The 14,071-nt window shown below is 34.7% G+C and overlaps 2 protein-coding genes across 7 annotated transcripts in view; one reads left to right on the top strand and one right to left on the bottom strand.

Annotated features, from left to right (window-relative positions):
• Positions 1–14,071, bottom strand: part of SHOC1 (shortage in chiasmata 1) — a 108,882-nt gene that overhangs the window by 6,329 nt on the left and 88,482 nt on the right. For all 6 annotated transcript variants that reach the window (XM_055271497.1, XM_055271502.1, XM_055271498.2 and 3 more), the window contains 7 exons: positions 13,796–13,974; positions 12,484–12,601; positions 11,126–11,237; positions 9,363–9,484; positions 7,232–7,325; positions 1,207–1,338; positions 771–920 (listed from right to left, as the gene is read on the bottom strand). In XM_055271497.1, coding sequence (XP_055127472.1) covers positions 771–920; positions 1,207–1,338; positions 7,232–7,325; positions 9,363–9,484; positions 11,126–11,237; positions 12,484–12,601; positions 13,796–13,974 — 907 coding nt within the window. The remainder of the gene's footprint in view (positions 1–770; positions 921–1,206; positions 1,339–7,231; positions 7,326–9,362; positions 9,485–11,125; positions 11,238–12,483; positions 12,602–13,795; positions 13,975–14,071) is intronic.
• GNG10 (G protein subunit gamma 10) overlaps positions 1–14,071 on the top strand; it is an 81,730-nt gene that overhangs the window by 31,201 nt on the left and 36,458 nt on the right. Inside the window, exon 3 of the transcript XR_010119996.1 lies at positions 3,250–3,335. The gene's annotated coding sequence lies outside the window, so the exon portion shown is untranslated. The remainder of the gene's footprint in view (positions 1–3,249; positions 3,336–14,071) is intronic.

Raw genomic sequence — 14,071 nt, 5'->3', positions numbered from 1 at the left:
CCTAGCACTTTGGGAGGCCAAGGCAGTTAGATCACTTGAGGTCAGGAGTTTGAGACCAGCCTGGCCAACATGGTGAGACCCTGTCTCTACTAAAAATACAAAACTTAACCAGGTGTGGTGGTGCACACCTGCAGTCCTAGCTGCTCGGAAGGCTGAGGCACGAGAATTGCTTGAACCCAGGAGCTGGAGACTGCAGTGAGCCGAGATCAAGCCACTGCACTACAGCCTGGGTGACAGAGGGAGACTCCATCTCAAAAAAAGAAAAAACACTGTAATCCCAGCACTTTGGGAGGCCGAGGTGGGTAGATCACCTGAGGTAAGGAGTTTGAGACCAGACTGACCAACATGGTGAAACCCCGTCTCTACTAAAAAAAAAAAAAAAAAAAAAAAATTCGAAATTAGCCAGGCGTGGTGGTGTATACCTATAATCCCAGCTACTTGGGAGGCTGAGGCAGGAAAATCTCTTGAACTTGGGAGGTGGAGGTTGCAGTGAGCTGAGATTGTACCATTGTACTCCAGCCTGGGCAACAAGAGTGAAACTCTGTCTCAAAAAAAGTAAATAAATAAAATATAAAATAAAATAAAATGTATAATTGATAGCTAATGAAAAGTCTATATGAAATTTAGTTCAAGTAAATTATTTCTTTGCTATTTGAAGTCCAAAACAATTAAACCTGGATACCTTCATTTTAAAAATTCTACTGTAAAAATAGATACTCAAATCGAAAGGAAATAAATTAATATCATAATACAGATCTCAAATAACTAACCTTTAACACTTTTTCTGGGACTTCAGGTAGGAGTTCCTGAAGTTGACACAGAGTTGCTAATAATATCCAATGCAGTGAAGGTCCTTTATTTAGCATAAGCTGAGCCACCAATGGGTTAATACATGGAAAATCAAGTAAGTACATTTCTTCCTAGAAAAGAGTTTAAGAAATAATCAGTCAGCAGTCTTTTGAAAGTGAGCCATTTTACTCTACAAGTAAGTACATTTCTTCCTAGAAAAGAGTTTAAGAAATAGTCAGTAGTCTTTCGAAAGTGATCCATTTTATTTTACTCGTTGCAGCAGATTAAAACTTTTGTCATTGCACCTACCACTCAATTTGAGACATTTGGGGGGAAAATGTTACCAGAAAGTAAATTCAAATATAGGTTTTTATATTTGCTTTGCAAATATCTATTTTATACATTTAGAAAATATACCTCAGATGGTGAAACTTTAAGCCAGGATTTATCCAGCCATTCATGAGGATCTCTCTTTGAGGTCATTAAATTGTGGTCAGCAATTTGTCGAATTATCAAGGCAGTTGCTTCTACTCCTGGGGCAATTATAAGCTGAAAAATGTTTTTTATGTTAGATTACAGGAAATACTAGGAAGCAAAATATAATATTTTTTTAAAGTTTTTAATTAGAAGATAAAATTTAACAACAGCAGATTCTATCTAATTTTAGATAGAAACTATTGGTTTATCTATGTCCAGGACATTTTATTTATGAGGATAACCAATTTTCCTTCCTTATTTAAATGTGATATCCTTATTATTTAAATGTGATATCCTTGTATTTTTAATTTTTGGAACTAAATCATTTTCATTTGGCATTTATTAAGAGTCATTAAAATATAGTGTTATATTTCAACTATATTAGAAAAATCAGCAATTTGAATATCACTAGTAATATTACTATTTTGCTGTTTCCAAAAGTTAAACCTAATAGTTGTCAACTAAAATAAGAATTTTTAAAATATAGTGCAAGATTTTTCAAAGACAAAGTTAAAAAATAAGGGTACTTATAAATGAATTTGATGTTGTATTCAAAAAAGAAAAAATAAGGTTTTGATTTAGAGTAGTCGTCATTCCCAGCATTTTGGGAATTGCTCATCTAATATTGGCTTACTGATTCTAAGATACCCCTGCCAAAAATGTGGTGTTTGTGTATATTAAATTTAATTCTAAAAAATATTTTTTTCCCGTTAGTACAGTAGTAAGAAAAAAAAGTAGAGAAAAAATAATTTCATAATATCCTCTGTTTCCTGTCTGACACTGTTTTCCTCCATGCCCTTCTCTCTTCTGAAATGTCAGCCTTCTTCTGCTTTCATTTCTTTCTTTTCTTCTTCATCTTTTAAATTTGATTGAAGGAAAGATAGTTCATGAGTTAGCAGTTTAATGTGAACAGAGAAATACTGCCCCAAATAATCATATCCTGGAAAATAAATATCCTGTACTATAGTGGAAATTTAGTAAACCATAGAAATCTCACAAAATAATTATGACTTTTTTTCTTTTATAAGAATAACAAATACAAAACGGTTAGTACACACCTGGGGAGTATATGCATTTTAAAGGATTTTCTTTAAATTACATTATATAGGGAGAATACACAGAAATACGTTGTTCAATTCCAAATGTACTTATTGCTAGTTTTGGGTGTTTTGAGAAGATATGACACTTTCATTTAAATATAAACTTTATTTTAACCCTTTTCCCATTTAGAAAAAAAAAGTGCAGCACTCATTTAATTTTACATAAACACGCTCTTTGAGGCTGAAGCAAATCTGACTGATTTTTGATGTGAAAATAAAATATAAAAACTGTGCTTGGAGTTATTTCTAAACAGAACTAACATCAGAATCATCTGAATCATCAGAATTTTCTATTTCAGAAAAACCAGATTCATCAATGGACTCTTCAGCCAACAACTGTTTGAGAATGATGTTAACATCACGAGTAGGAATACTGTGATTTGACATTTTCAGGGATTGAGAATTACTATATTTTGTAATGGAAATACCACTACTAAAAATAGAATGCTATAAATAGAAAGATGTCTTTTGTTTCCAAAGTTGATATGCTAAAGCGATGCAAAAATAATAATAAAAGCGAGATATTTCGTGGCAAACTTGTCTTGGGGTAAACACTGCAGCAACAAGCCTGGCTGGTGAGGATTCTCAGGGCAAATGGGAAAAGCGTTAAAAGCCATAATTTTATGATGGCGGTAATGACGATTAATTTATTAGGGCAGGAATTCTGGGGCTCATGGCTAGATTTGGGAATTCAGGAACCTCCTTAATTTGTTTGCAAAATTTTGCATGTGTGTATTTATGCATTTTCCTGCAAAGACGGTTCATAAGAAAATTACAGAACTTTTAAAAAATTGGAGTAACACTTAGCATAACACTACTAGCAGTATTTTCTTTTAATTTAAGAAAATGTTCCTAAACTTCCTAATACTTCTTTGATTTTCAGGTTCTTCAGATGCCTGAAAATAAAAAGGTGCCAATGGTCCTGATGTACTGTAAGAGATCAAAAGCCATGCTACTAAATAAAGTCAGGTAAAGCAATAATACGTTCTAAAATAATATGAGTCCAGGGAGCCTCCTTAAATACAACAACGTCATCAAGTCAGGAAAACAGGAGGCTTATCAGTACTGAGGACATACTGATAATAGAGTAAGAGCAAATTGACCATAGTTGCCTCTCAATGTCCATTGAAAAAATGACCTGCTTTTTAGATTATTATGTAAAACCTGAAAAGCTTTTAGAATAGTTTGATCCAGGTGGAACTAGACTTATTTGGAATGGATTGTTCCTAGGCAGTACTCCTATTTCATCCCCAAATGCCTTCTTTGGATCATGCCCTCCCTGGGCCATGTTGCTGTATTTGAATATAGTATCACTCACTGGTATCATATGCCCCATGCATAGAGGAAAAAAACTTTCTAAAGCATATTTTGCCGTAATGGTTTACCCTGAGCTGGGAAGAGAAGAAGCTGAATAAGTGGTAAGACCTCACTAGAGACAAATTTACAATTTGTCATTCACTTTAGGTAACTTTTCTAAGAATTTTATTTTTGTTTAGTATGCAGCAAAGAAACAAAATTATCTGGAATTCCAGTTCAAACAGATCATTTGCTGATTTTCTTAGCAAGTGGTACTTTGAATTCCACTTAGCAGACATTTATTGAATGTTTTTGCTTTGTGCAAAGCACTATGCTAGCTGCTAGGTTTTACATATAAAAAGAACCTCATTCGGCCGGGCGCGGTGGCTCAAGCCTGTAATCCCAGCACTTTGGGAGGCCGAGGCTGGCGGATCACAAGGTCAGGAGATCGAGACCATCCTGGCTAACACGGTGAAACCCCGTCTCTATTAAAAATACAAAGAATTAGCCGGGCATGTTGGCGGGCGCCTGTAGTCCCAGCTACTCGGGAGGCTGAGGCAGGAGAATGGCGTGAACACGGGAGGTGGAGCTTGCAGTGAGCTGAGATCGTGCCACTGCACTCCAGCCTGGGGGACAGAGCAAGACTCTGTCTCAAAAAAAAAAAAAAGAAAAAGAACCTCATTCTTACCTTCAGGGTGGAAGATATATGAATAAATATCCCCATACTATAATAAAGATATGAAGTGTTAGCAGGAGAATGGAAGGAGAGATGATGCATCCTGAGAGAGTAGGGTTGGGGCAAGTTTCTTTTGTTTTGTTTTTTAAATTATACTTTAAGTTCTAGATTACATGTGCACAATGTGCAAGTTTGTTATATATGTATACATGTGCCATGTTGGAGTGCTGCCCCCATTAACTCGTCATTTACATTAGGTATATCTCCTAATGCTATCCCTCCCCGCTCCCGCCACCCCACGACAGGCCCCAGTGTGTGATGTTCCCCATCCTGTGTCCAAGTGTTCTAATTGTTCAATTCCCACCTATGAGTGAGAACATGTAGTGTTTGGTTTTCTGTCCTTGTGACAGTTTGCTCAGAATGATTGTTTCCAGCTTCATCCATGTCCCTACAAAGGACATGGACTCATCCTTTTTTATGGCTGCATAGTACTCCATGGTGTATATGTGCCACATTTTCTTAAACCAGTCTATCATTGATGAACATTTGGGTTGGTTCCAAGTCTTTGTTATTGTGAATAGTGCAGCAATAAACATACGTGTGCATATGTCTTTATAGCAGCATGATTTATAATCCTTTGGGTATATACCCAGTAATGGGATGGCTGGGTCAAATGACATTTCTAGTTCTAGATCCTTCAGGAATCGCCACACTGTCTTCCACAATGGTTGAACTAGTTTACAGTCCCACCAACAGTGTAAAAGTGTTCCTATTTCTCCACATTCTCTCCAGCCTCTGTTGTTTCCTGACTTTTTAATGATCGCCATTCTAACTGGTGTGAGATGGTATCTCATTGTGGTTTTGATTTGCATTTCTCTGATGGCCAGTGATGATGAGCATTTTTTCATGTGTCTGTTGGCTGCATAAATGTTGTCTCTTGAGAAGTGTCTGTTCATATCTGTTGCCCACTTTTTGATGGGGTTGATTTTTTCTTGTAAATTTGTTTAAGTTCTTTGTAGATTCTGGATATTAGCCCTTTGTCAGATGGGTAGATTGTAAAAATGTTCTCCCATTCTGTAGGTTGCCTGTTCACTCTGGTGGTAGTTTCTTTTGCTGTGCAGAAGCTCTTTAGTTTAATTAGATCCCATTTGTCAATTTTGGCTTTTGTTGCCATTGCTTTTGGTGTTTTATTCATGAAGTCGTTGCCCATGCCTATGTCCTGAATGGTATTGCCTAGGTTTTCTTCTAGGGTTTTTATGGTTTTAGGTCTAACATTTAAGTCTTTAATCCATCTTGAATTAATTTTTGTATAAGGTGTAAGGAAGGGATCCAGTTTCAGCTTTTTACCTATGACTAGCCAGTTTTCCCAGCACCATTTATTAAATAAGGAATCCTTTCCCCATTTCTTGTTTTTGTCAGGTTTGTCAAAGATCAGATGGTTGTAGATGTGTGGTATTATTTCTGAGGGCTCTGTTCTGTTCCATTGGTCTATATTTCTGTTTTGGTACCAGTACCATGCTGTTTTGTTTACTGTAGACTTGTAGCATAGTTTGAAGTCAGGTAGTGTGATGTGGGGCAAGTTTCTTAAAGGAGGTAGTATTTGAACTGGGCAGTGAAAGACAGGTAGAACTCTGACAGCTAGTGGTAAGAGAATGGGGGAATAGTATTCCTGGGGGAAGGCAGGCCAGAATGACATGTTTGTGCAAAGGCTGAGAGGTGACAGTATGGAGGCATATTCAGTAAATGGTGAGTAAAATAATGTTAAAGTAGGAATCACTAGGGGCCACATTGTGGAGGAGTTTGAATCCAGCTGAGTTTGAACTTTATGTTGACTTAAGTAGGAAGCTATGGACAGTCTTTTGAGCAAGAAATTCAAATCAACAGCAAATTTTTATCAAGAGACTACTATGTACCTGGCATTGTGCTAGGTTCCAGGAATAAAAAAAATGAATAAATATGTTTCCTTACCTTTAAGGGGCTTATAGTCTAGTGAGTGAAATATTCACAGCTGTATTTTGGAAATGTAATTTGTATCTATATGTGATGAACTGAAGTGGGGAAAGAGTAGAAAAGGGATATTAATTAGGAAGCTACTTTAAAAATCCAAGTGTGAGGTGACGAAGGCCTGAATTTAGGCCTAGAAGAAGTAGAAGGAGAGACATACTCTAGAGACACTGCAGAGTTAAAAAGAAGACTTAGCTACTAATTAAATTAGAATAGTGATACCATAAACTAAGCTTGTGGGAGGATGAGAAGCTGTGTTTTGGACATGCAAAGTTTGAGGTACTTGTTGGATATTCATGTGGAGATTCCCAGTAGTCTGCTAGAATACAGGTGCAGACCTTAAGAAATGTCAGGAAAAATTTAAGAATTATACTCAGAAATGAAAGCGAAATCTGTGGGAATCTCTAAGTTCATAAAGAAAAGAATGTAATGTGATAATGGAACAGTGCTGAGCCCTGAACTTGGACAAATGTCTAAATTTCAGAGCAGGACACTGAAAAAGGGGGCCAAGGAAAGAGACTGATTAGAGATCACCAATATATTACCCTAGTATATGTCTTAAGAGTTCCATTTACAGCAGATACAAGCTTAGTACATCTTTCATAAGGAAAATTTTTAATCAAGGGATATTTATTTTTATTCATATCCTGCTATGTTTAGAAAACATCTGAGTAGTAATAAAGAGAAGAAACATGATTTTAAATTCATTAAATTAAAGCCTTTTGGAACAGAATAATGATAAAATGTTTATTAATTTGAAAACTATATTTAGCTTTTAAACAGTTTTTAATTCATTTGCTTAACACTTTTTTCTCATTGGGCACTGAAGTTTGAGTATAATTTTGGTTTATAAAAAATACTTACGAAGAAACACATAGGAAAAGAATACCTTTACATCCAGTTCTTCAGAGTTTAGCCCAAATGAAACCGAAGCTGCATAAATCAGTGCTAGGTGATGAAGTGTCTTTTCTGTAAGCGGATACCTACAAAGAATTATATTACTATATTTCTATTCATTTGATATCGGATTATATTTATTAAAAATTCATTTTGTTTTCCACATTTCATAGTATGTTGAGAATAACCTAGCTAAGACAATACTAGTGTGGCAAATTTGTGGGGTTTTTTTTCTACTCTGTGCTCTTGAAAAACCATCTCCATCTCCATTCTTTAATAATACTGTCAAATCTATGGGATGCGTGTGTGTTAGGGGAGGCATGGGTTGTGGGAAGAACTTAACCCATCCCTTTACTGACTCCAGGGATGGCTTTATGACCAAATCCTAGCCAACTGGAATACTCCATCCCCCTGGTCAAAGTAACAGGTTCAGACATGGACATGTGACCAGAACCAGGATACATGGAATCCTCTCAGAGTTCCCTAAACTGTTAGAAAATGCATCTTTTTCTTTTCCTTCTGTGGTTACTAAGCAGGTCAGATGTAAGTGCTGAACGGTGGGTAGATATTTCTACTACCTTTACCCACTTTATGTACCCTAAGCAACAAAGAGGAAATTACTAGCTTATATTACAAAGAAGTCCAGAGGAAGCCATTGTTGGATCCTGGGACTCAAACAATACCATCAAGATAATGGCTCTCTTTATTTCTTGGCTCTTCTTTCCTGTTTCGGATTCTTTCTCAGATTAGCTGTTTCCATATGAGAAGCTGATAAGAACACTGTGCCTAAACTGTTGACAAACAACGTAGTTTCTGTTGAACATCTGCTTTTCTTCTTAGAGTCTAGAACTTTGATTAAATGCCAGGCAGAGGGTGCCTACTTGACCAGCCCTTAAAAAAAACCCTGGGCAATGTGTTTCTAATGAGCTGGTCTGGTAAAGAAAATTTTACAAGTGTTCTAACTGTTTGTTGCTGGGGAAGTTAAGCACATCCTGTATGACTCTACTAGGAGAGGACCCTTAGAAGCTTCCTCCTAGTTTCCTCTGGACTTTGCCCCATGAGCTTTTTTCCTTTGCTGACTTTGCATTATAGGCTTTGTATTGTAACCTTGCACCGTAATAAATCATAGCCATGAATACAGCTGTATACTGAGTCCTCCTAGCAAACTATCAAACCTCAGTATGGTCTCAGGGACCCCTGACACTCTTACTCAAATAAGAATTAATGACATGAACACTAACATAATTCAAACAATTTCTTTTGTATTTTCAGTTTTCCTAATTTGGTCAGTTGATTAAGATACTTCCTAAATGTTCTAATTCTCTAAAAATATGAATCTGGGATATCTAGAGGTCTGAATATAATATATGATTGTGAATATTTATTTACTCTTTACATCTTGAATATAAAACTATCTCAGAATATTAGATAATTATTTTCATGAAAATCTGGGTGAAAATAAGTTTGAATCTCCTTTTATTCTCCCTTGTACCTCAATTGCACTACTAGAACCATAGGTAGACAATAATCTAAAACAACTTTTAAAAGTTTCCAAATAAGTTATTTATCCAGAACACTTCCAAGTTCCAGATAAAGCTTAAAATGCTTTACAAGAAAGTTCAAAGCTTAAAATGCTTTACTCCCTTTATTATTCTTCAAAATGAAGGTTTTAGACCAGAATTATTATTTTTCAGCTCTGGTAGAAGGGAAAAACCAGGCTAAATCACTTGGTAGAGGTTATTTGTTAATAGTAGGAATAAAAACCAAGGTATTTAGACTCTTATATTCGAACTTATACTGATGACAAGTGTATACAAAAAATTTAGTACAGGAATTAGACAGAAATCAGACAAGTCCAGAATTACAAAATAATAAAATACTTAAAGCAGCAATTCTTAGTGAGATGGGGGAGGGAAATATGGCTTTCATAGAATGTCTAGGGAAACATATCATCTCCAAAATTCAAATTTGTTTTCCTGTGATCATACCTCCAACTTGAAAATCCTTGACTTAAAGCAAACTAGATGACCACGCAGAAAATTGCATAGCCATTTCCATTCAAATAAGAGGACTTAGGCTTAAGAAATACGAACATAACTTTGGATGAAGAAATGTTTACCTACTCTGAATTTAATGTTTCTTTGGTATATAAAATTATCCAACAATATCTGTACTGTAATGATAATGCCATCAGCCTCATAATGATATTGTCTGATGCCTTCTCACAGTTCAATTCTTCTAGATCCTATCAGAAAATAAAGAAAATGTAAAAATTCATTAGGTTGAACAGTTATTATGAAATTATGTTATCATATTTCAAGAATCTATGACAAATAAATAAGTTGAAAAGAGGCATGGGTATGAGCCCCCATTTCGTGGAAAAATGAAAATCATGCAGTAGGATTAAAGCTACACTAGACCTAAAACACCTAATTACAGCTTCAACAAGGAAGGCTCCTGAATCTCCCAAGGTCCTAGATATGAAGAAAGTAGCCTATGGAGTGCCCCTAGTTTGGCACGCCATAGGCTAGTCCAATTTTCTATTGCCTTTGGAATAATCAGATCCTAGTCCTTTGTGGATGCAAGTCCTTTGTGGACTAGGATCTGGTGACTCTAAAGGCAACAGAAAATATGTTTAAAACCTATGAGATAATGTGCACTGCATGGTTATTCAGAGGAGATGAGAAAGCAGCAGTTAATGGACTTTCTGGGAATCTCTACCTAATGGTATGGAATCTCCTTTTCCTTTAACATAAGTAATTTTTAATAGATTAAGGAATTCAAAAAATGACCTTCCTCTAACAATAAGTTATATAATTGGATTACAACAGTTTTGCCAGCCAGGCACGGTAGCTCATGCCTGTAATCCCAGCACTTTGGGAGGCTGAAGTGAGAGGATCACTTGAAGCCAAGAGTTCAAGGCCACCCTGGGCAACATAGCACAACACTGTCCCTACAAAATATTAAAAAGTTAGCTAGGTGCAGTGGAGCATGCCTGTAGTCCCAGCTACTTGGGAGGCTGAGATAGGAGGATCACTTGAGCCCAGGAGTTCGAGGCTGCAGTGAGCGATGATTGTGTCATTGCACTCCAGGCTGGGCAATGGTGTGAGAGCCTATCTCTAAAAACAAACAAACAAACAGTTTTGCCAAACAGAAAAATATTGTTTAAGAACTTTAAATATACAAGACACAGTATCTCTTAAAAATCTCTAATAGAGTTGTGTTTTTCCATCATATAATTCTTACAACATTTGCTTATCAAAACACATATTGGCCATTAATATATAGCAATATTTATATTGCATACCATCAAACCTGGTTTCTGCTCCCACTCCCACCCCAATAAATTAATTTCTTTTCAGTTGGTTCTCCAATCAAGCAAACATATCAGGGAGATTCACCCAAGAATTTATACATAAAAATTCCAAACTATATGAATTTTTGAAGAGAAATTCTCTTTCTAAAAACTAGCTTACTTAGAGACAACTCCTATTTACACTGGAAATGCAATGAATGATTGGAAATTCAATATTATCAATCATCAATTAATATACTATCTCCTTGTAATAAAAGTGGCTGGAAATTGCTTCTTTAAAGCTTTCAATACTATAATTATTCTATAAATATACTTAAAATAGGTTAATATACAATATTACATATTCTTTATTTGCCCTATCTTCTTAAAGTATGTTAAAAAGCTATAAGGCATCAGAGAAGTTTGATAATAGTCATTTTCCACAGTGATGATTTTAGCACTTGTGGCCCATTTGCAAAATTTAGAAGAAATCACTAATATAGTTAAGCTTCCTACAGAAAAGATAATAACAAATTACATAGCCATATATTTCAGTCTATTTTAGTTTATATATTTTCTACCTAGTTTTACCTGCAAAATTATGGCAGTGTGTTCATCAATTGTCACCACTACATAACGCTCTGAACTTCCAAAGAGTTTCAATGACTCACTGCAGCCTCTCTCTACTAGTGAGATGTTATAGCTGTAAAATACAATATTCTTGAGTAAAAAAATGAAATGCTAATAAAATTATTTAAGAAAAGTTGTAGTTCCCTCCTGCATGTTAAGTTATTTGGATTTCTATGCTTTTTCTTTTACATGTCAATTTGTTCTACTTTATAAAATTTGAAGAATAAAGTTATGATTTATTCAGTATATAAAACAAATCAGCTGAGATGTGTGTTGCCTTAGGCATTGTGCTAAACGTTACTGCACGTAACACTATTACAAATGTTTTGACCAATTTATTCCAGCTCTTTAAATAATAATTCATGAAATCAAAACATTATGGGACTAAAATATTCTGCATTTATCAGAATTTCCTTTTTTTATTCCTTAAAAATGGCTTACATTTTAAGCACTTTTTATTTTATTACTGTATATTGTTATTATTTTTAGAGACAGCTCTGTTGCCCAGCCTGGAGTGCAGTGGTGCTATCGTGGCTCACTGTAGCCTTGAATTCCTGGGCTCAATCGAACCTCCCATCTCAGCCTCCTAAGTGGCTGGTACTACAGGTACATACCATCATGCCCTTAACTACCTTTTATAAGCTCATAGTTTCCTATGAATGCTCCACAGCCTTAATATATAAAAACAAAAGCATGGAACATACATCTGCATTTTAACTAAGGTAACAGTACAATTATCTTTCCTTGATATAGAGCCCAAGGTCCAACATTCCTGTGACAACTTGTGTGTTATGATAAAGTGTTTTACAATTTTATAACATCTAATGTTGGTATGACCTTAGATCTAAAGATTTAAAACCTTGAGAATTCATTTAGAACTTCACAGTCTTGTTTCCCAGGCAGTAAAGTTCCCTAAACAAGAATACTCATTCTCAATATTATCAATGACTCAAAGACATGAACATATAATTCACAGAAAAAAGCATATAAAATGTTCATATTTGCTGGTAACAAAAGAAATGCAAGTAAAACATGAATTTAAACAATAATTGAATATTATTTTTGTCCATAAAATTGATAAATATTACCAAAAAATATAATATTCAATAATTATGAGGGTACACTATAGGGAAAGAAGTATACATTGATATAAACTCTCTGGAAAACTATGCTTTAGTGATCTAATTCCAGGCTTGAATCACAGACACATGGAGACACATATACAGCATAATATTTAGCCTATCAGAATATATATATACACACATACATATATATATATAATGTACACTTTTGTTAAAATTGTGAAATCAATAACTTACTTGGATTCTAGCAGCTGAAGTATGTCTGGAGTATTAAGAAGTCCTTCAGATGCAAAAAACACATATGGAATCCGAATTTCCAAAAGAAAACCTCCAAATCTATCCAGCAAGGTGCTTCCTAAATAAGAGAAAATTTATAAATATTTCTCTTTTATTCTCATCTCCCAGCTCTTTCTCTTTTTTTTACTAAACATGAGGATAAGAAGGAGTAGTATAAAAATAATATTCAGTGTAAAAAATCAGAAACAGAATAAAGACAGGCTTGAAGAAGAAAATAAAAACCATGTTATCCTACCTAGAAATAAGTTAATAGAGTTTACTAATACCACTATACACTAAAAACAGAGTTTTGCACATATTTCCAGACTTTTTTCAGTATATTTTCTTGCTTATACTCACACATGTACACTCACTTCAATAAAGAGAGAAAAATAGGGTCGCTCTCTACCTGAAATGTTGAAACTTGCTTTATTCACTTAAGTATATATTGGGCATGTGCTGTATTAAATATATACTGATTTACATAAAGATTTTAAATTATGTGCAATAACCCATGGGAAAACATTTTACAGATCAATAAGAAAAGAATAAATACCTCAATAGATACATGGTCAAAAGATATACACAGGTAATTTATAATAGTTACACAAGATCAATTCCAAATAAACCATTATGGTGACTGTATTTTTAGAAATTTTTAGTTGGAATGTCTCAGAATCTAGACTTCCCACTCATATTTGAGGTGAATAGAAAATAATTGATGGCAAGTACTGAGAGAGATGCACTCTCACATTGAGTGCATTTTATACTCAAAATGTATCAGATTTATGGATCTGAGAATTCACAGCCTTAGTCATGACTGACAAATACAAAGAAATAAAGTGATATATGAAGTGGTTTAGGCTTTCTTCTAAGTATTTGTAGATAATTTGTTTTACACATTAAAATTTTCTGAATCAGTTAGCATACTATTACACAATTGTCCCCTAAAAATCAATAAAAATACTATTGCATAAAAGGCATCAGATTAAGATTGGATATCAATGTAATAAAATTGTGCTATTAGAAGTAAAATTTAGAAGTTAGATAAAGGAATGAAAACATATAATTAGTAATGCTTACTTTACAAATGAGGACTACGAGGTAAGAGACAGTTAAAGGACTACCCCAGGTCACACAGATAGTGGGGGGGTTAGAGGTTGAACTCAAGGCTTCTAATGTCACAGCTTATTTTTATCTATAAATCACAAACAGAAAATAGAAAATTTTCATTCTAATAAAGCAAAAAAAGGATTTTGGTTTATATTCTTACTTTCTAAAACTGTGTCTGGAAGAATCACTTTAAAGGCAGTGTAAGGAATATTCAACTCTTTGCAGTGTTTAGTCCAACAAGAGTCTTCCACATAATTGTATTCCACCACAAATGAGAACTTACTCCATGGGAAATCTGCTCCAATATATTGATTATGTACAACTACACAGGAACTTGTACTAAAGACAAAAGACAGCCAAGAAAATGGCATTATACTTGTGTTATTATTTGCTTGGACTATTAAAAGATGACTGTTTTCTGGCTGTTCCATTCTTC

This window comes from Symphalangus syndactylus, chromosome 3 (assembly GCF_028878055.3).
Source record: "Symphalangus syndactylus isolate Jambi chromosome 3, NHGRI_mSymSyn1-v2.1_pri, whole genome shotgun sequence".
Classification (NCBI taxonomy): Eukaryota; Metazoa; Chordata; class Mammalia; order Primates; family Hylobatidae; genus Symphalangus; species Symphalangus syndactylus.
This window is presented reverse-complemented; position numbering and strand designations above follow the sequence as displayed.